The 23,357-nt window shown below is 40.0% G+C and overlaps 1 protein-coding gene across 1 annotated transcript in view; it reads right to left on the reverse strand.

Moving 5' to 3' along the window:
• Positions 1 to 19,941, reverse strand: part of LOC129181648 (hepatocyte growth factor) — a 31,747-nt gene extending 11,806 nt beyond the window's left edge. The window contains exons 1-10 of the mRNA XM_054777107.1: positions 19,750 to 19,941; positions 17,758 to 17,917; positions 17,462 to 17,574; positions 15,742 to 15,856; positions 11,225 to 11,373; positions 8,524 to 8,644; positions 5,946 to 6,064; positions 1,497 to 1,662; positions 1,285 to 1,412; positions 611 to 704 (exon numbers count right to left, since the gene is read on the reverse strand). Coding sequence (XP_054633082.1) covers positions 611 to 704; positions 1,285 to 1,412; positions 1,497 to 1,662; positions 5,946 to 6,064; positions 8,524 to 8,644; positions 11,225 to 11,373; positions 15,742 to 15,856; positions 17,462 to 17,574; positions 17,758 to 17,917; positions 19,750 to 19,798 — 1,214 coding nt within the window. The 5' untranslated portion in view covers positions 19,799 to 19,941. The remainder of the gene's footprint in view (positions 1 to 610; positions 705 to 1,284; positions 1,413 to 1,496; positions 1,663 to 5,945; positions 6,065 to 8,523; positions 8,645 to 11,224; positions 11,374 to 15,741; positions 15,857 to 17,461; positions 17,575 to 17,757; positions 17,918 to 19,749) is intronic.
• Positions 19,942 to 23,357: the final 3,416 nt, after the last annotated feature.

A 23,357-nucleotide genomic window follows, 5' to 3' on the forward strand; every position in this document is an offset into this window, starting at 1 on the left:
ACGCTGGACCTGAGAGAGAACCTGGCTCATCATTTTGTCTTCTTCTTCAATACGTTTGTCCATGTACTGTATGTTTCGCATTGACTCAAATAAAAAAAAAAAAAAAAATATTAATGAATTAAATGATAATACAAAACAATATAAAAGATAAATAATAATAACACTTTCAAAAATATATTAAAACTATTTCAAGTGAAACCAGAGTTTTATTGGAGAAATGCAGAGAAATGGTAGATACTGTAAACATGGAAGCACACAACATTGCAGAGAGTCTAATTACTGGAAAAGTTGCAAGTTTCCCTACTGCCCAAGGAACCTGTTTACAACATCCCGTGCAACAAAAGAAATTGTCAAGTTCCACACTTTAATTAACCCAAGAGACTGTTTAAAAGTCTCGCTCAGTGCGGCTGTTTTGGTGAACTAGTTATATCAAATGGGCTCATGAGGTACCTTTTTAATGTCTGAGTGTGAACAACGGACTCTATGACCAGAGGTAATGACAGTTTTATAATATTGGGGGAACCGTCACTATTCTAAATGTATTTTTAGCGCCTACACTGTACACTTACATGTATTTTAAACAGACATGCTTGTGAAGGAGTGGGATTACCTGTTGCTATGGTCCCTCCAGGGAGCACAGGGCAGGTTTGATCTCGTCCTCGACTGCTCTCCTTGGTATTTTTCTCCAAAGCCTTCGTAACAGTCTGAATTAAAAAAAAAAAAAAGAACAATGTGTATGACATGATTAGTGTGTCTTTCAACAGCCCTTTAAAAATATTAGATTACTTTATTGATATAGGTCTTGTGGATTTCACTAGATTGTGCGGGTTTCCATAATGAACAAGGAATGTATATGTATTTGATAATGATCCAACTAATATTCATTATTATGTAATTTATAAAAAACCTCAAACCCCTGTTTTCAAGAACTTCTTGTATTTTCATAAGCTCTCTTGGGAAATTGGTATTTTTGCTTGCACTTATAGCCTTGCATCGTTTATTCCAAAATTCCTCGCTAGGCAGAGAATCCCATGCTGCTACAATGCTTCCAGCCCATCAGTCACCATCCAGTGAGACCTGACAATCTTGTGCTGCTGTCAAACTTTGTTTGTGTTAGGCGTGGTGGTGAGGCCTTCCCACAGTCCTATAGGGCCACATTTCTCCACAGGGACGGCAGGGTAAAAATATTGGTACAGTCTAAGTTGTGTGGTCTGGGCTCTCATACTATATGTACTGTAATTCTACCCAATCAAGGATAAAGTACTACACTGCACAATCTCTCACCAGGCTTGTTTTGGGAGCCACACTGGAGGATGTTGGTGCAGAACATTGTGCGGACTCTCGGGTCTGTCGTGAAGCACCATGGGAATTGTTGGCCATCTGGATTCCGACAGTAGTTTTCCCTCAGATCCCTGGAAAGCACAGAAACGAGATATATCATGCAGTGTGTGTACATACATGAGGGAATGAGTGAGTTGGGTATGTGGAGCACTCACTTGCAAGAGTATGCCTGTGGGATGAATGAGTGGTTATGGGGATACTGAGAGTCCCAGCGTTGGCAGGTGATCCCAGTGGGGGTCATGTCCACCATCCCCCTGTAAGCTTCTCCTTTACCGTTGTAGCACTCGCTTGTCTCCACCACCATTCTTTTGGGAGGCGTGTCTGTGAAAGCAAAGCAAAACACGACATGATACTGGTAGTGATGATAAGGTACTGAAACACGAGTCTAGGCCTTAATTCATAAATCATATATTATAGTGTTCAGAGGTTTTAGACACCTTTTTAAAGTTTTTTTCTTATTAAATTTAAAGGTAGAGTTTGTATATGTTGACATGAAGTTGTATGACATCCCCATCAGCAGTGTAGTGGGTCAACAGTGACAGTTCCAACAGTTACTTGAGTGAAGAGTCGGGCTTCTCAAAACAATATCCGTTCAAAAGAGTAATACATTTGCATCACAAAAATGCCTCTTCGGGCGGTCTTCCGCTGTGGAACACATACACCATAATGGACAGGCGACAGCAAGCAGTGATATTGGAGAGAAGGTAGCGGCAAGCCATTTTTCAAGGACGCATTCCTGTGATACAAATGTATTACTCTTTTGAACGCATATTGTTTTGAGAAGCCAAACTACATAAGTGGCTCCACCAACTAGCCAGAACTGTGTTCTTTATCAACAAAATCCGACCAGAACTCAGCTCACAGGACAAAGTGGGGGATAAGTCACTGTTGATGCACTACACTGCTAATGAAGATGTCATACAACTTCACGACAAAAAATCCGATATACCTTAATTTCCCGCGTAATTTCTCACTCTTTGAACCCTGCGGCTTATACAGTGATGCGGCAAAATTATGGTCACGTTCTAATCTCGCGACATCTCGTATAATTCAGAACAGCCGTTTGTGTGCCAAAACACAAGGAAATGCATATGATGTTGTCAAAGAAGGAAACAGAGCTGCTGCACGTAAGCTTGGCATCAATAAATCAATGGTGAGACGCTGGAGACGGCAGCGTGAAAAGCTGACGCATTGCAAGAGTGAAAGGCTTGAATGACTAGCGGCAAGAAATCATTTACTAAAACTGGCTGCACGTAAAGAGCAAATTTTGCGCAAGTCTGCCAGTGGATCTTGACACCGTGAAGCAGTGTCCACTGTCCACAATCACCAACAGGTTTTGACAGGATGGACTACTGCATGATGAATGTCAAGGGCTAATTTGCCTCGAGACGAAAGTGACACCGAGGGCGACAACAAAAGAAAGAGAGTGTGTGACGAAGGAATTATGAGGGTGTTTAATTCTGACACTGAAGAAGCCAACTTTAGTGGTTGTAGTTCCCAGCAAGAGGATGACGACGGCGATGAATGACTTTTCTGGAAGGCTACTATACTACTACATATTACACACACTATTTGGTACTGTTTTACTAACTTTATTACACACACTGTTTGGCGCTTTTTACCTAGTCGTTTTACACGCACTGTTCAGCACCTTTTTAACGAGCTGTATTACACTCACTGTTTAACGCTGTGTGGAATTTTATTTTATTTTATTAAAAGTTAAATCTTTCTGTGTATTAAATATCAAATGTTACGATGTGGACATTTGTGGCTTATTGACAGGTGCGGCCTATATATGTACACATTTTTTTTCTCTTTAAATTTAGTGCTTTATAGTCCATAAGTTATGGTAAATATATTTTTTTAATTATGTATTATTTTGTTTTTAAATTTAACACAAATCTTCAATATGCAAATAATTTGACAAACAGCCATCTCTCGTTTATCACAGCTAATTGATTTCAGACGCAGCCTTGATAAGGGAATTTTCGCAAAGTAGGATTCAATATTAATAAATGAAATATTTTCATAGTTATGGCACAGAAAGCCTGTTTACTATCTGAGTACGTGTTTTAACATTACAGCCCTCAAGACATGAAATAACACTCCTATCATCACCTTTACGTTTGTGTTACCCAATATAGTCGGTATAGTCAGATAAAATAAGACATATTAGACATAAATAAGATAACATAGACTCACGTTAGCATTTATTAATTACTTTTTGAAAAAATGCGAGCGATGTTTGAACCGAGATTTAGTATGGGACGACTGTATAGATATTTTTTGTTATTAATGGTTTTATTTATAGTTTTTGTTTTATTTTATTTTTTTAATATTTGAATTACCCATCTCCTCAAATATCTGATTATTGAAATTATAGATCATTAAAAACTTGTTTTATGCATACTGCATTTTCTATTTTGATCTTAACGAAACACATTTTCATTATTTTTAATTTGTATTTATATTTAATTATACTATTTTATATTTAGATTTGTAATTATTTATATTTTTTTATAACTTTAAATATGCAAAAAAAAAACCTCAATTTAAAACATATATTGCTATAGAAACCCAGCCCCCCAGATGAAGCATAAAACTAAAGAGATATACATCAAAAAAGCTATTTGGCTGACTAATTGTACTGCAATTTGCAGAGGAAAGCAATGATATGGATAAAACGCCTTATCTGACTGAAGCGGAGATGGTGAGATAAGACAAGAGCGTGAGAATTTAAGAGAAGAGAACATTCCCAGGGCGCGGCGAAGCGTGGAGACGGATTATAAAATGACTAAAATAATTCACAAACTTAGCCCCACCCCTCTGTTTTTCTCCTTGGACTGCTATTTGTGCAGATCTGTAAATTATTCTGCATTGGCCCACACATGTTAAAATCGAGTTTAAGCACAGAATGACCCAGACACAGCAACTGCTGATAGCTGATATAGTCGTAGGTAATAACATTAGCTAGTCTAATGACAATTAATACAAGGGCTGTAGTAAGAATTCTGCCTTTCAAAACAAAAGCATTTTGACTGTCAGGGAGGTATTAATTTAGCAATAGGTTTTGATTGTGATTTGTCGTTGTGTGGAACTGCACTGCTTCATAGTGGTCATAAAAAGGGATATATTTATGTAGCTAAAACATATGCTTTTAATATGTACTTCCAAGTAACTCCTATTAATGTCTGTCATTGTCTTTGTTATAGTCATGTCGCCATAAAAGGACTTATTAAGGATGATGGCGCTCACAACACAAAACAAACACTGTTTTGGATTTTTGACATATCTAAAAATATATTTATTGGACAGGCAACAAAAGAGCAGGCATTAACAAAAGAACACTGTGTCCCGCTCTCTTATTCTCCAGTCACGGCCTTGTTTTCATTAAGACTCACTGGGTCGTAAACTCGGTCCGTTCCCAACAAACCTCCATATCAGAGAGAAAGAGGGGCAGACAATTTTAGAGAAAACAGGGGTAGGGGAGGGAGGACGGGGGTACACTGAATCACTGGGTCCACATGGAAGAGCGCCATCCTAGTAAACATGGTGCCAAGCAGGCTGATGATCCCAGCAGGAAAACAGACCAAGAGCCTGATCATCAAGCATCTTGCTTCAGTTTAATATATTGAAACATCACAGGGATTTATCGCTGATTATAGGTCCATTTTACAACATGTTACATCTAGTATCGTCAACACCTATCTTTTGCGTGTCAGTCAGACTGTTTTTTTAATGCCTGGAGGTGTAATGTAAACAGTCTGTGTGTACATGCAGCATGTTAAAGTCGTAACCGAGCCCTCGACAATTTGACCACCTCTCGTAATAGCTGGCGTACAACAATAAACATCAAGCCTGTGGCGCAGGGGAGTAAAAACACTACGGCTATTATCGAAGACATAACATGAGAGCCAAGTCTGTGAGTGTTGTTTCCGAGCATGAAACAACTCAATAGATGAGTGGTAGAGGTGTCTGGGTGAGTAAGTCGAAAAAACATGAAGTACAGGTTTAAAAATTGCGTACACTTGTATTTGACTGCGTGGAATAAGTACTTCATCCCCCAAAACGTGACATAGTACTTGGTGGAAAACCGCTTGTTAACAAGCACAGAGGTCTGACGTCTGACGGTAGGTTGCACACAATTAATAGGGGTTTTAGTCCACTCCTCTTTAAACATAGTATCCAAACCCTGAGGGTTTTGAGGCTGTCGCTTGGCAACTCAACCTTTCAGTTCCCTATACAGATTTTTAAAGGTATTAAGTTTGGAACTTAATTTACTTCTTCTTGAGTCACTCCCTTGTTGCCTTGGGTGTCAGTCTTGGGTCGTTGTCATGCGGAGGACCCATCCATGTCTCAGCTTCAGTGTTCAGGACAGGAGGTTTTTGTCCAAGATTTCTTCAGTACATGGTGCAATGTTTTGCTAATATTTTTTGATTTTCTGTTTCTTTCTCTCTGTTGACATAAACCTGGCGAAAATTCTAGACTATTCATGCCGCAGTAAGACATCAAACAATTACTTCCCCCTCTGTATCTCTGCATAACATGCGTGATGAATGCATTGCAACAACACACACAACAAAATAAATGTATGCATGCCTTACCACAAACTTTGATGTTACAGTACTCCCAGCTTATGCTGGGGTCCGTGGTAAAGCACCATGGCCTGTGGCGTCCATCTGGATTCCTGCAGTAGTTATCATCAAGGCCCTTGTCAGGATACCTAATGTAAAACATGCATTACGTTATTTCAGTTGAAATAAAACATCATTAATGTAACGCCTCTCTTTTCCTTCAGTATCCACACGCACAGCTATTCAGTCCATTGTGTTCTCACATTTTTACCTTATTTAATGTTGTGTTGCATTAAATATATAGTATATATACTGTATATATTATTCTGATAATATTTTTAAAATTGTTGTTATACTTTTAGAAGAGTCACATTATGCATGTTTTTCATATATTAAAACAGACATGCTTCGGGCAAAATAAGAATCAATAATTAGAGTGCACCTGAAATGCTCTCAAAACAGTTGACACCAGGGAGGTTGTCCTGCCTTATTCAAATGAGCAACTGCTAATCCTGCCCCCTCTTCTGCAGTAACAGTCTGATGAGGGACAAGCTAAACACCAACAGGTGCGGGAGTTGGACACACAGAAGGAGTGTTTGTGACAGCACCTTGGCGCATGTCGCACGATAAATGTTTTTAAAAAATCTTAAATTACTGTAGTCCTGAAGTCAAGACATTGCAGACTTCAGACTTGGAGCAGCAGACGAAGCTTGGCATTGGGTCCACGAGAACGAGGCGAGACAAGATTTTAACATTACTGTTAATAAAAGTGCAATAAAAAATATGACTGGACAAAGTTTTTCATTTACACGAGTCACAAAACAATGTAGGTGCATTTATTGTCCCACAAATTGATGCTAAACGATATTGTCAATTATTGAGACCAAATAAACCACTGTTATGACAATATATAATATTTTCTTTACTATGTAATCTTTTACGCCGTAAAGTTGCGGAATTGGTGTTTGTGACATACATATTCTCACAGACAATTCGTACTGTCTGTGAAATGCTAGCTTGGGTGTCAGCATTAATAGTTCCAGTTTGTAGTTGAACGGTGCCAGCTCACTGCTTTTGTCTTATCTACTTGTCTTTGTCTATTTGCGTCGTAAATAAAACGTAAATAGAACCGCTGGGTGATTAGGGGTGCAGACAAGTCCGAAGATCTACGTGTTTAAGTAACTTAAGTAACTTTGATCAAATGTAGAATTACTATAGTTTCTGCTTGGACATAACTCGGCGCCGCAGTTCAACTCCAGTGTAACAAAACAGCCACACTTCACTCGCTGACGCTGGGAACACCGAAGTAGGTTGGATTGCAAGGACTATAGTGTGCGTAAAGCACTTAATGTGCGGTTCCAATAATGCCTTGCACACTGCCACTTCCATGTTAGGTGTATTATCAATTCTAGTAGCGATGCCAAAGTTCATAATCAGATTGACTGCCCTGTTCTCGCAAGACAGCTTTTTTCCGAGCGAAAAATCTTGTCAAGTTTTAATCTCGTGACACCCCTATAAATTTATAATCCACCAACAAAAACAAAACAACAGCAGTTTGTCAATCACCATTTTACTTATTTCAAGTGTTTTCTTGTTCTGTTAGCAGATTATTTTAAGAAGTACATCCATCCATCAATTTTCTATGCCGCTTATCCTCTTTAGGGTTGCGGGGGTATGCCTTTGGGCGAGAGGTGGGGTACACCCTGGACTGGTCGACAGCCAATCGCAGGGCATCATTCACACTGACATTCATACCTATGGACAACTTAGAGTCTGCAATTAACCTAACATGGATGTTTTTTTGGAATGTGGGAGGAAACTGGAATACCCGGAGAAAACCCACGCATGTACGTGGAGAACATGCAAACTCCACACAGAGTTGCCCAACGGAGATTCAAACCCAGGTCATCCCGATCTCCTCACTGTGTGGCTAACATGCTAACCACTTGTCCACCGTGCGGCTTAAGAAGTACAGTACAGTATATTACAGATTTTAGTGTGTAGTACTGAAGATAAGCAAATTAGTCTAACATATTAAGATTTCTTGCTTGCCTTTGTGTTCCACCCAGTTGTGTTTTGTCTCTCTGACAAGAGTTTCTTTTCAGTCTTATCAGATCATTAATTCCTTGTCCCTATTTTGATATTTTACATCTGCATTTTTACGCTCTGTTTGTGTAAGAATAAAAACTGGTTGCTTGTTTCCTGCTTGAATGTTGCTCCCTTGTCTGCATTTGCATCCCCCCCACACACCACGGAAAAACAGCCTGACATAAAAAAGATATGCAAGGAACACCAACGGGGAGTCAAATGTTCAACCTCCCTAAAAAGTTGAAGCAAGAGGCCTTCAGGAATCTGAGCATGGCTTACAAGGAATTTAGAGCAATTAGTCCGAATGAAGTGTTTTCCCAGCTAATCACTCTTAAAAACACGCAGTACGTCCCAACAGGGAGATGTACTACAAGTGCACTGGCTGACTGTAAATGATTTAGTGCAATCACTTGACTTTAGAGTTTCAAATATGAGGTATTAACCCTCCATTGTGTGTGTGTGTGTGTGTGTGTGTGTTCATAGGCTAGTGTGATCAGGCTTGTGCAAGTGTGCGTGTTACCTTTCAGGGTGGTACAGGTGCTTGTGTGGCTCGTCCAGGTCCCAACGTTGGCATTCCTTTCCGCTCTCTGTGTGGTCCAGGGGTCCCCTGTAATCCTCACCATTACAATGCATACACTCCACTTTACAACAATGACACACACATGCATACACACACACAGAGAAAAAAAACCAGCGTTATATAAGAAAAGTAAGTATAGATGGTCTTGCAGCTAGAAAAACTCATTTGTTTCTGACATGTTTACAAAGTGACATCACATGTTTATGCTTGCACAACACAACATGTCCAAAAGGTAGTAAGAACAAGCAGGGCTTATTTAATCCTCCCCTTTCTCCATGTCTCAGCAATTACTGATAGCTCGTTCCCTTCCTGTCTTTAAATACAACCATTTTATAGAAGGGAGAGAAGCGAATAGAGAATGTTTAACAATAGATACATGGCGTATGCAGTGATGAAAGAAAAGAAAAATATGAAAAAATAAGTGCTAAAATTTTTTTTTTAAAGTAATTAAGTAAGAGATTCATAAAAATAAATACATGGAAAATAAAATACATGAAAAATGAACAAAGATATTAAAGATAAAAAATAAATACATATGTAAAAAACTGACAGAAACATTGTATAATGTATAAATAAATGCAGGATATGAACAAAGCAGTAACTTATTAAATGACTGAATGCATAGTGGGTAACTTACACAATATTTTCTAATAAAACACCTCACTTTTCTTTTATTTCTATGACTTTATACAGACATGATGTATCGAAGCGTTTATTAAGTGAGAGACCAATGAATATCCTTTCATGTGCATAAAAACTCATTTGTTGCATGGTGATCGCTACACACTGTCTACTGTCAACAACACTGAAAGGTGCAGATTAAAAGCAGATGTCCATGACGCCGCACATTTTACACACCAGTCTACATGCGCACGCTCCTTTTGCAAGCCAAGTGTATGGGTGTGTGTGTGTGTGTGTCTGCATGCATGTTTCTTATTAAAGGCAGCTAATACCTGGAGTAGTTTTCTTCGGATTATTGCTTTTCTATCTATACGGAAAGGTCATTTACTGTGATGTATCAAACTACTTGTGGATTCTTGAGCATGTCTAATTACCAGCGGCCTGATCGAGCTGCTGTCATACTGAGAAGACGGCAAGAATCCTTGTGGGATTGGATGTCATTATCAAGAACCTCCTTCAAGGAGACATCAGCTCTTGACAGCAATACTGTGTGATATAACATAGAGGCTGAAACAATGGTGGGAAAGTACGTTCATGCTCATCACCACCACATAAATATTGCCTTATATATCCAGACACATATTTATCTTTATGTGTGCTATATCGTGGCTAAACTAGGATATTAATTCTCAAACAAGAGGGGATGCACCAAAACTGTATAGATAGAGGGCAGCTAGAGTCTATGTTGCTTAAAGGGATAGTTTGGATTTTTTGACATGAAGTTGTATGACATCCCCATCAGCACTGTAGTCCAATAACAGCGACTTAGCCCCCACTTCGTCTCCTAAGTCCAGTTGTGGTCAGATTTCTGTGATGAAGAATGTAGTTCCGCTTAGTTGCTGGGGACAATTAAGTAAAGAGTTTGGCTTTTCAAAACAATATGTGTTCAAAAGATTCATACATTTGCATCACAAAAATGCCTTCTCAAAAACCCGAAACCTCATAAAACGCTCGGCGTTATATCTGTCTCCTGCCGTATCCCTGCTCACGGTCGCCTGTGCGTTCATGTGTATGTGGCAAAGACGCTCGCGTCTACTTCCGCGACGGAGCGCCGTGGCCATCTTGTTTACGTATGTGTCCCACAGCTTAAGAAGATGCAAGTGTCTTCATCACATTCACATGAACGCACAGGCGACCATGCGCCAGGATATAGCGGGGGACAGATATAACGCCGAGCGTTTTAGGAGGTTTCGGGTGAGAGCCCCATTGTTAGCCATATATCCATATTGCTATTCTATGCCGCTTCTCCTCATTAGGGTCACGGGATCATTGTTATCCAGTACTGCCTTAATCCACTTGGGCATGGAATTCACCAGAGCTGTACAAGTTGTTATTGGAATAGTCTTCCACTCATCCATGATGAAATCACTGGTGGAGCTGGTGAATGTTAGACACCTTGCACTTCTCCGCCTTCCATCCACTTGAGGATGCCCCACAGGTGCTCATTTGGGTTCAGGTCTGGAGACATACTTGGCCACTCAATCACCTTTACCTTCAGCTTCCTCAGCAAGACGCTTGTCATCTTTGAGGTGTGTCTGAGCTCTTTATCATGTTGGAAAACTGCCATGCAGCTCAGTTTCTGCTTCAAAATGTCACATGTTGGCATTCATGTTTCCCTTAATGATCCACAGTTCGACCAGTGGCAGCACTCGTGCAGCCCAAGACCATGACACTGCCACCACCACGCTTGACTGTAAACAAGACACACTTATCTTGCTACTCACTTGTGTTACCAGTTATTTAGACAATAATGGCTCTGGGTGTTTTTTCAATGGTGAATAAAGCTATACTTCCAAACAACCACTACACTGACTATTCTAAAGTATAACCAAGTTTCATTTCGATTGTATAGTCCCTTAAGAAGCTACCGTATGTTGTATTAAAAATTATCGCTGCAATGTGAATGGTGTACTCACTTTTGTGAGTGCACTCAGAAAGGTGTATAGTGTGTGTATCTTACCCTGGGAACACTGTGGTATAGCACACTCCTGGTGTCTCAGGTGTGCCCGTGGGTCAGTAGTGAAGCACCATGGTCCGACGGTGGAATTATCTGGGTTACGACAGTAGTTCTCCCTGAGGTCCTTCTTCCTGAAGCGCTTGGACATGAATCTATCAGGAGCAGAGCAGCAGTTACATAAACAAGCACATGTGCGAGGACCATCTGCAAGCTGTTTGCAGCCAGAATGTGGATATAAAAAACAAATAAAAAGAAAACACTCAAGGTCACAGTGATTGTCGTCTAACAGGCAGTGTCTCAGCATAGGTGTAAGTAATACATTGTCATCAAGCACTCAATGATAACAGGACGGCATCATTACAAAAGACTACCCCGGAACAATATACAGCTTTCCATGAGCCTAGAGCAAAAATGTAAACACACTGACAATGATGATGGTGACTCACATATTCTCCATCAGGAGCACACATGGCTAAGGCCTCCAGAGATAGACCCTCAGCCAAACTGTGTTTTTTTCCGCATGATGATGGAAAGATCATCTCTTAACCATCAGCTTAACCCTTTATGGGCCACATAACAAAATGTATCCCAATTTCATAAAAATATACAAGTAGAAATCATTGTTCTTTTGGTGAAATAACACAGTTCCTCACAGTGACGCGTGTAGGTCCAGTTTGAACTTATGTATATCTTTACAGAAATACTACATAAAAGAAATGTCAAGCCGCATTCATACTTGTGGTTTGGTACTCTGGTCTGGACCAAAAATGTAAAAAAAAGAGGCTTTTTTGTGTACCTTGGTGCCGCTCGCTTAGCTTTCTTATTAGTATTTTTGTCATGGGACATGGGCTGTGCTATAAAGAACATACCGGTATGTATAAAGTAAAGATATGATTGGGCAGCTTTTGTGACATATTACATAGCTGGCATACCCGCCTACTGGGTTGAATACATAAGTTAGTTTTACAGTGAACTGCAGTATATTTACCAGCTCCTAAAATGTACTTAGTGCCATTATCACAGCACTTCTAATGCATTTTCTCTTAGCTTTTTGCTGTCGCTTTAACACTAGTCCATGTAGCGTTGACATTTGAGCTCAAGTGAGCCACACCGCACCAGAGTTCACTTGCCAGCGGACCAAGACCCACCTCTTTTGCAGGGTTCAGATGATTGCGTTCACACTTCACCACACAAACCATACTCGCGGAGCAAACGCATGCACCAGAGTTCATTTTAGCCAAACCAAACATGACAAGTGCGAAGGCACTGAAAGTCAATGTCATGTACTGTGATGTGTGTGTGAGACAGAGGAAGCATAATGCATACAAAGCGTGGCATCTAAAAGGAGCAGGTTTATGGGCGGTGCACTGCTCTCTTTGTTTGGTCTCCTGTCGTCCTCGTCCTCCACAAATCTATCAAAGTCTTTAATAGTGTTGAGTGGATGGAGATGAAAACGAAAGGAAGGAAGCGGTGTGAGGTTGCCAGATAATAAAGGTCTCTACAGAGGAGTTAAACGTGTCTGGAATAAAGGTTGCTTGATGGTTATTAATATGGAACGCTCACTCCTTTGGCAGCCAACATACTGCAGCATTGATGAATACAATGAAATACTTGAATTCTGCTGTAATATGCTGCATCCATTGTTGAAATTAGGGACTGCTATTGTCTTACATGTAAGAAGGAGCCCTATTCATTTTAAATAACTGACACAATATGGTGGTGGGTGGAGGACGGTTTTTGTAGGGTTTGGTTGACAACGAAAATGATTGCCAAACATACAGTAGGTTTTTGTAAACTATCCCAAGTTACTGTGCGGCCAAACAATGTACCTAACAAACTAGTCGGTTTGCCGGCGTTTGATTCTGCAGAATGGAGTGCCCAAACAAGGCATCCATGCATTGGTGACCGAATGGATAGTGGTTCTTTTAGAGTTGGGACACTTTCGAAAGTGAGCAGCCAAAAGATCTACTGCAGAATTGTGTTTTCATTTTATTTGTGCTGCCACTAAAAAGGGTGCCAGTCCTGCTAAAGAGGAAAGATGGAAATTACTGCATATAATATGAACAAAAAAATAGTCTGTGAAGAATCTTCAAAGGGTAAGTAGTTTTACTCTATTGTAGTTTTACAACCGCCCCATATTGCGGTTCAAACATATAATAATTAATAAATCATGCTGTTTCGTTGTTGAATACGACCTATTATTAATGAAATAATATGCATATTTAAGCAAATTGTATGTATTTTTTGCATAAATCAAGCATTTTAAAGTATAAAAATGGCTAAATGAACCAAAATACAAAAATAAGGCATTAAGGAGATGATTCATATTGTGAATGTCTTATTCTACTTTGATCAGTAGGTGTCAGTAATTGTTTGGTGAGGCAAGCACCAGACATGATCACCGGAACAGACTCAATAATAATAACATAATCATAATCGTAATAATAACATGGGCTACTGTTGCAGCCATAACCTACGGCAAGCTAAAACTCAACTCTGAACTCCCGATGTCACTTGCTGGCTGCCACCCATTTTGCTCCCCTACTAGCTCCGGAACACACTTACTGCGACACACACAAGCACAATTTTTATTTCTTATTTCTTTTATGTTTAAATGGCTTATTTTCTCTAATTATGTATTCTATATCGGGTAATACGAATGTAAAGGTGACCATATGGGTGTTATTTTATGTCTACAGAGCTCTAATAATGTTACAAAATGTATTTAGAAGATTGTAAACAACGCCATAACTACCAAAACATTCATACACCAGTTTGGGCAGCGCTGGAGGCAAGGTGGGTGAAGTGTCTTGCCCAAGGACAGAACATCACAACAATAGGATCAAACCGCCAACCTTCCAGTTCCCAGACAACGTACCCTACCTCCTGAGCCACTCCCACCCACTAGAATTGTGACGTAAAGGTTCCTAGTTAACAAGGGGTGATACAAGGGGAATGATTTAAGGGAGACATTTAGCAGAAAGTGAGCCGGGCCAGTGAGTGTAATGATGATTGTACCTGCTGCTGAAGTTTACAATAAAGTTCAAGAGAGCAAGAATACAGCTATAGCCGTCAACTCTTTAAAGTTTAGTTTGTAACGGGCTACAGTGAAACAGTATCTGTGTGGTTCTTCAGTCCCCACCATTCCTCCTTCCACTCTTCCCTCTGGAATTTCATTAAATTTACATTAAAATTTTTGAGTGGTCCTCCTGAAAAATTGGAATGGAATCATTTCTTGATTTAATATCCATCCATGCAATATCCATCCAATATCCATCCATTTTCTATGGCGCTTATCCTCAGTAGGGTCACGGGGGTATGATGGAGCCTATCCCAGCTGACCTCGGGCGATAGGCGGGGTACACCCTGGACTGGTCGCCAGCCAATCGCAGGCCACACATACAGTAGACAAACAATCATGCACACTCACATTCATACCTATGGACAATTTAGAGTCACCAATTTTATTAGTTATTATTGTTAAAATACAAATTTTACCAGCACTTGGGTCCTTCTCTCCGCATCCTGGGGTCGTGCCCTTGACGGGCCCTGCCAGCGTGTTTTGTAGTGTTATAGTGTTTTACTAAGTCACAGCTTACCACGGTGTAAAAAATTTAGTTTGTTTCGTTGTTTCTCTCGTCGTCTTGTCTGCAGCAACTGAGCGAGTGCGACAGGCATGCCGCTGGTCTGTATGTTTGTGACCAGGTACAAGCGTAGGTTGCAGCACAGGCACACACAGGAATCTCCACGCAGCAAAAAACTTTAATATATCGGTTACATATTCACTGATGTTGATAAATTGGTGATACGGCATAATTGCCCCACTGATTAATCGGTCGTGCTCTAGTGTGTATCAAATATATAATCGAGACCACCGGCCAATTTTTTTCTTACTCAGTTTGGCCTTTTATTGAAAGCGTGCCCATCCCGTTCTAATGTCTCATGTGTGTCTTTTTATCATTTCAGGTATTTCCCGTCAAGCCAAACAACTTCCACTTGAAATGGACTATGAAACTAAATGCAGGCAGAGAACATTGTTTCTTTTTTATAGTCTGTCCTAAACATTCACAATGATTACTTTCACAAGCCAATGGAGAAACAATGGTTCACTGCTTGCAAGAGCAAAATCTTCTTAATTGGCTATTTTAATATTTATAGGCAGTTATTTAAAATCGGGCAGCATGCATGCATTTTAAAAATGTGCGTTATCTGGCAATTTAACTGGGGGACGTACCTCGAGCTTCACTAGAGGCCTTTAGATGTTATCTTAATCCGGTTTAAACACATACACACACACACACACACACACACAATTTGGGTAAACAGAGAGCCTTCAGCAAAAAAATAATGTGTGCAACAATGTCAGTTTTGATGAAGCACTGCACCCCGGGAACTATAAAGTGTACACACACATGCACGCTAGCCTGTAGCTACTGACTAATTGCATAACTAATAGGCCAAAATAAACACAAATCTAGACCCTATTTTTACATTGTGGTGATGAATTATATGGTTCGTACTTGTGTTCATGAGGAATATTGGAGGCCCAAGCCTGGCACTGGATCCCAGTGACTGTCACCGAACTTCTCCCTCTGTAGCTCTGACCTGTACCCACGATACACTCACGTATGTAATCTGAAAGAAAAAGTAAACATAACTACAGTGGAATATTCAAAAGTAGCCACCATCGTGCATGAAAACACTCAAGACTTCATTAAAGCTTGTGAGACTTCAGCTCAGTGAGCAACTAAAAGATCTACTGCACAATTTCGTTTTCATTTTATTTGTGCTGCTACTACATAAGGGTGCCAGTGCTGTTAAACAGGAAATGTGAGATGATAACCATACAGCCGGTGGCTGGAAATTACTGCATACAATATGAACAATTAACTAGTCTGTCAAGAATCTTCAAAGGGTAGGTGGTTTTACTTTATTGTAGTTTTACAATCATCCCTTACCACATTGCGGATCGAATTTTGCGGCTTCACTCTATCACGGTTTTTTCAAACATATAATAATTAACAAATTATGCTGTTTCATTGTTGAATACAGATGATTATTACAAATAATATGCATGGTTAAGCAAATTGTACGTATTTTTTGTCACAATTAAGCGTTTTCAAGCATAAAAATGGCTAAATTAACTAAAATAGAAGGCGTTAAGAAGATGATTCAAATTGTGAATGTAGTATTCTACATTGGTCAGTAGGTGTCAATAATTGTTCGGTGAGGCGAGCACCAGACGTGATCGCCGGAACAACAGGCTTTTGTTACCTTTTTCAATGATCTCACCACAGGCACAATAATAATAACATAATAATAATCATAATTAAAGTAATAACATGGGCTGCTGTTGCAGCCATAACCTACGACAAGCTAAAACAACTCTGAAACCACGATGTCACTTCCTGGCCGCCACCCATTTTGCTTCCCTACAAGCTCCGGATCACATTTACTGCAACACACACAAGCAAGATTTATTTATGTCTTAAATGGCTTATTTTCTCAGATTTTATGTCTGCAGAGCTCTAATAGATAACGTATATAGAAGATCGTAAACCGGTTTTCAATGCCAAAACTACAAAAATATTCCCTTTATAAATAAGGAATCCTACTTCGCAGAAATTCATTTATCACCGTCGGATCTGTAACCAATTAGCCACAATAAAGGAGGGATTACTCTATTTTGTTTTATTCCACAGTGCTTAATTTATCTGCTTGTATGGCAGTTAGGAATGTTAACATGTTATTTAAAATAATGCATGTAGAATAAATAAAGGTTTTACAGTTTGTCTGGAACAAATTGTCATTTTATATTATTTCCTATGAGGGAAATGGTTTGGAAGTCAAACTTGAAAGTCAGCCAGCATTGTGATCAACTTTGGTGGTTCCACTGTAATGTCCTGGTCAATGCTGGATAATGTTGAATTCTGTTTTCATAAAAATCTGCATTGCGTTTGGATGCAGAGTTTCCATGTTCATGTGTCGGGCATTTAGGGCGGAAGTGTTTTCCATGGTTTACAGAACCGTTGCTTAATAACAGAAAATTAAGCATAATGTGCTGCGACACAATAAACACGACATTTTGACAGTCCTTGCCCTTCCTTGTTTACTTCTCAGGGGACAACATCTTAAGAATGCTGAAGTACCTCCAGGCTATTGTTCAGCAAATTGATGCTATATGGCAGAAATTCAGTATGCATTGTACTGTATGTGATACATTGATTAAAAAATAGTCACCTTTCTTTTGATAAAGCTGGAAATTCACATCGTTTTGCAATTGGGCGACTGGTGAGTTCCGGTCAAAAGACAACCACTGGCATTTCCTGTTTTGGTGATCATAGAGGAACGCTCTAGACACAAGAAATGAGGCAGTAAAAAAAAAAAAGGAAAGTGAAACTTCTATGATTTGATGTTTTTCTTGGAACAGCATTCAAGTCAATTATCACCACTGTTGCATGCAAAGCAACAAAGACAACTGAAACTTTGCTGTGCACCGTGGGTATAAGTACTGTACATATCATTGGCAACATTACCTGCAGGTGAATGGGAGTTTTTTGTTGCGGCTGCAGGTTCGAGCACACTTGGCAATGCTGATCTTCCTGCTTTTGGTCAGGTGGGACGGGCTTGGGGGCGTGACCACCAGACGTATGCCATCGGTCCTCTGGTAGTCCTGCAGGGCATTTCTTCTGCCCTCTGATGTGATGGATGGACACAATATTAAGTACATCACAAGAGAGCTTCTACTAATAATGCTCCGTTCAGAGGTATTCATTTAACATTATTATTGTGGATGTAGCTTTTGCTAATACTTCTGCTTATTTTTATACTTTATTCAACCCCAAAGTTGGAACCCATAAGTCATACTGACTTGAAATCTCTCACACAGCTACATGTGCCCTACAAAACACCCACTGTGACGCTATGGTCTTTAGCCAAATCACCACGAAAGTTGGTACACCCCTTTAGGTGACTGACAAGCACATGTCAGTAAAATTTCAGCAAGATTGTTTGAAAAACATGGCCGCCAATCAACAAAATGTCTTTGCCTGGGCGCGGGCAGACTTGGCAACTAATTGCCTTTCAGTCATTGACCATTTATCCAATGATAATAAAACTCTGAGAATATCTGTATCCAATAGGGTGCGCCAAAACTATAATTTACCCATCGGGTATCCTCATTTTTTCATGTGACTGTATGCAGCTAAATAGGGTGGCAAAAATGCACCTCTGATTATGATATATATTGGGAGAGGTGTACCTAATGACATGTCCAATGAGAAGACATAGTTTTATATTCATCATGCCATGTTGTAAAGAACAGAATGCAATATGAGGGTACACTAACCCCCATGGAAGCATAGCCGCTCCAATATTATAACAAATGGTACTTGATAAAGTGGGGAACCATAATTGGTGACTTAGTGGTCACAATTTACTATGACATCTAGACCCATATGATAATAACAGTAATAATATCTTTATTATGGGTTTATAAACAGATATGTCTAGTTTAGTTATTATGTAACACTTTATTGAGGCTTAATACACTGCAATAAGTCATTACATGTGAACAGCGAGAGTGGATTAGAGATGTACCCCAACAGATAAGCATAGCTTGAGCTTGTCAATTAGTGAACCAACTCTAAAAAACGTTCACAACTGTTTTATTATTGATTTATGTCAGTAGAAATGCATTTCTGAACTCCGTCATTGTAAAGTGGTAACAAAATGTTACTGCATTGATACATTACTGCATTACTGTTTAGCCTATTACAATTGTTTATATGACATATGAGCACATAAAATTGTACAATGCTGTGCAAAATTTCTCTATAGGGTTTAAATAATATACATGTAACCCACTTGGTAAGTTATATTATTGCTATTGTTAGTTTGTAAACTCTTATTACTGCAGTATTAGGTAGACACGCTGAATCTTTCCCTGATGACAAGCGGCTATAATGACTCAGAGCAGTTATTGCTAACTTATATAATAAGGTGCATGACATATATCACTGCAACCAAGGCTCTCACACACACATGCACGCGTGAGGATGACGCACACGAATCCTTGTAAATGACATAAAGCAGTCATAAGAGCCAGTTGCTGATTGTGCATGTGGGTGGGTGTTGCATTGGGTCACAACTTGGGTAAAACCCACCCAAACACACCTCAAGTGTGACTCCACATGCTTCGAGTGCATAATAATAATGCAGAATACGACTTGATCGCAGAATATACTTGCACAGGCTACTTTGTGACTAGATATGCTCTAATGCGATGCAATCTGTGCATACAAGGGCGTTTGCGCACGATGACTACAGCGCCAATTCAGATTAAACAACATCCCAACTAGATTATAAATGAATATTATCAAAATATAATATCATATTATTACTACACGTTTATGTCCTTTAAAGTACAGCATGGTGTGTACGTACCACGCCATATTACCAGACGCATCAACAGTGTGCGTCATAGCGCGGTGCCAAAAGCGACCAAAACTGCTGTGAGTTGAATTTACCTGAGCAGGACAGGATGAAGAGTGTGAACAGCAGCTTGTAAATCCACATCACAACAGTTGTATTGTTTTAAGAAGAGTACCGTCCAAAAGAACAGCCCGACTCTGACAGAGAGATGTTGCTTCCACCACTGCGCAGAGGATGCGTCTCCTTCAAGTGCTTCCTCTCCTCGCTTACCCCTACTCCTCCTCGTCCTCCCCCCTCCTGTGTGTCAGAGTAACTTCTCTTGCCCACAGCCCACCCCATATTACGTTTTTGTTTCAGCCTTCGTCATTGCCACATGCAATGACAAAACAACCAAACTGACATCTTTGTGAAGACTTTTGAATCATACACTACTAATAATTTGACCAGATATGCTTCAACGCCCCCATTCTACCTACAATAAGTCTCTATACTTTAGTCACTTTTAGAGGTCAATGGCTGCTCACAATGGGATGAAGATTGCCATGACTCTGCAGTGTCATTTACCTGCCAAGCACTGGGAATCAATCAGATATTGGCTCTTTTCCAAGACAGGAAAGTCAAAGTCAATGCAACAACAACAGCAGAGGTGTTTTGATGACTCTATATAGTATTTTTATGTTCTTTAAAAATGTGGTGCACCAACCACGTAGGAGTCCTTATGGTCCGATGCTTTTTTAAGAATGCATTTCTTATTCTTTTCCAAAGGTAAACGCAGAGGTAAAGGTACTAGCAAGGGTACCATAAACCACACTGTAAACAAATTTAGTAAACTTCCCAAATGAAATCTTAACTAGAGTGACACAAATGATCATTTTACAGACACTTTTTGCTCAGCAGAATTGGTAGTTCACAATAATTTTTGTCCCGACTTTAATGTACAAACAAATAAATCAATCAGTCACTAATTGGCAAAATCCATTCACACTCACAATGATGTTTCCATGTCAACCTCAGGCAGAGGGTTCTGCTGCCCCACGCACCAGACAAAAGACAGGGAGAACAGGCAGGAAAGTCAGAAACAGATGTAATTACACTGATTAAGTAAACAAAACAAAACAGCACAACAAAGATTGACAACTTCTATACAAATTGTTACTTAACAGAATTTGTGAGGTTAGCTTTTTACTTGTTTTACTTAAATAAATACATAAATATAGGCTTACCCCTATCAGACTCACAAAGTAGCCTCAATGGCAAATTAGGGCTGGCAGGAACACAAATGAATAACTATAAGGTCTAAAGCAATCTGTACCGGAAACGCAATTGGTTCTACGCATGTGCAGAACCTGTCTACATCCGGTCGGCCTATTTCTTGGCAGTCACGTGTTAGACGTGTAAATGTATGTAAATAATAAGGCCTCGTTTTTGGTTCCATAAATTATTTTACTTTTTAAAAAAAATAGCTGAATACGCTAGACCAGGGATCACCAACGTTTTTCCTTGTGAGAGCTACTTTTACAAAATGAAAATGGCCAAGTGCTACTCATTTTTGTAACATTGATTTTCAGAGCTTATTTTAAACCCAAACAAAGCGAATATGCTTGTTTTACCAGAACATTAACAAAATGCTGGTGTCCACAACTCACATTTTGTATTTCAGAATGCATTTCTTTCTACTGTCCTTTCATTATTAACTGAAAACCTGAATGAAAAGCAGGCTTGCGGGCACCTCATGTGGTCGTGGGGGGCTACCCGGTGCCTGCGGGCACCACGTTGGTGACCCCTGCTCTAGACTAATCCATTATTGCACTCTGCTTATGGTTATTTACATTTTATGTTTTGTTTTATACAGTTTATTGTATTTGTGTTTATTCATGTATATTATACCTGACCAGATATGACATTTGTCTCCGGCGCATCTGTGCATGCACTACGTGCAATGCGTAGGTTTTTACGTAGGGTCAGGCTTGATGAAAAAGACGACAGAAACATCTGCATGTAACAGATAAAATCACCTAGAAAAGATAAAAACAACAGGAAACACTAGTAAAAATTAAAAGAAGCCCACATAAAAATGACCTAATAGTCCTTCTTGAATAAACTGTCTTTTAGAAGACACCACGTCCTGCAGTCTTTTCAGTTAGTCTGGGAGAGCGTCCCACAGGCGGTGGGCAGTAGCTTCAAAGGCCGGTCTCCCATAGTGCAGTTTGGTCGGGGCTGTTGAAGACAGTAGGTGTTGGTGGAATGGTGATGTCTTCACGTATTTTGTAGCGTGAGGAGCTCTTTGCGGTATACCGGGGCATTTCCATAGAGACAATGATGAGATAAAAGGCAGAGTTTACATTGGATTCTGTGGTATGGGTAGCTAGCGGAGTGTTTGGAGAACAGGTGCAATATGGTCATATTTGCGCCGCCTTGTCAGGATCCGCACAGCACCGTTTTGGATGGGCTGAAACTTCTGCAGGCTCTTGCCAGGGATCCCGATGAGGAGGGCATTGCAGCAATCCAGCCTGGAGGAAATACTGTAAAGGCATGGACCAGTTTGTCAGCGTCAGGTAGGGAAAGGAAGGAGTGGAGTTTTTATATGTTTTTGAGATGGAGGAAGGAGACTTTGGAGAGGTTGCAAACGTGGTTATCAAATGATAAATGTGGGTCAAGACAGAGGAGGAAAGAGGGATGCTGTGGCCGGAGACAGAAATGTTACTGATGGTGTATGACTGACGATTGCTTCTGTTTTGCTGAAGGAAGTTCTCTGATATGCATGCCTTTGTCTCCTCCGGGCATGCAGGTGGTGTGGCTGGGGTAGAAATGGGATTTGTTTTCAGGTATAGCTGAGTGTCATCAGCATACGAATAAAATAAGATCTCATGTTTCCTGATCATGTGACCCAAAAGGAGCATGTAAACAGGTGCTACTTTGTAAACAGTGAATAGTGATTTTGTCTCCCCCACAGCCACATGCTCAGCTCTGCCAGTGAGGTATGACTGAAACCATTTGAGGATGGTCCCAGAGAGTCCAACTGTGGTGTAAAGCCAATGTAAGGTCAACAGTGTCGAAGGCAGCAGAGAGATCCAGAAGAATGAGAAGCAAAGGGGAGCCCTCGTCAGCAGCCATCAGCAGATTGTTACTGACTCTGATCAGTATTGTCTCTGTGCTGTGTGCAGAGCAGAAAAAGATTGGAAAGTTTCATACAGGTGATTGTGAAACTGGGCCACAATAACTTTTTCCAAAACCTTGGAGAAGAATAGTAGGTTTGAGATGAGTCTGTAGTTATCCAGGTCTTTAGGGTTTCCAAAACCTTGTCGAAGAATAGTAGGTTTGAGATGAGTCTGTAGTTTTCCAGGTCTTTAGGGTTTCCAAAACCTTGTCGAAGAATAGTAGGTTTGAGATGAGTCTGTAGTTTTCCAGGTCTTTAGGGTTTCCAAAACCTTGTCGAAGAATAGTAGGTTTGAGATGAGTCTGTAGTTTTCCAGGTCTTTAGGGTTTCCAAAACCTTGTCGACGAATAGTAGGTTTGAGATGAGTCTGTAGTTTTCCAGGTCTTTAGGGTTTCCAAAACCTTGTCGAAGAATAGTAGGTTTGAGATGAGTCTGTAGTTTTCCAGGTCTTTAGGGTTTCCAAAACCTTGTCGAAGAATAGTAGTTTTGAGATGAGTCTGTAGTTTTCCAGGTCTTTAGGGTTTCCAAAACCTTGTCGAAGAATAG

This window comes from Dunckerocampus dactyliophorus, chromosome 5 (assembly GCF_027744805.1).
Source record: "Dunckerocampus dactyliophorus isolate RoL2022-P2 chromosome 5, RoL_Ddac_1.1, whole genome shotgun sequence".
NCBI classification, from domain to species: domain Eukaryota; kingdom Metazoa; phylum Chordata; class Actinopteri; order Syngnathiformes; family Syngnathidae; genus Dunckerocampus; species Dunckerocampus dactyliophorus.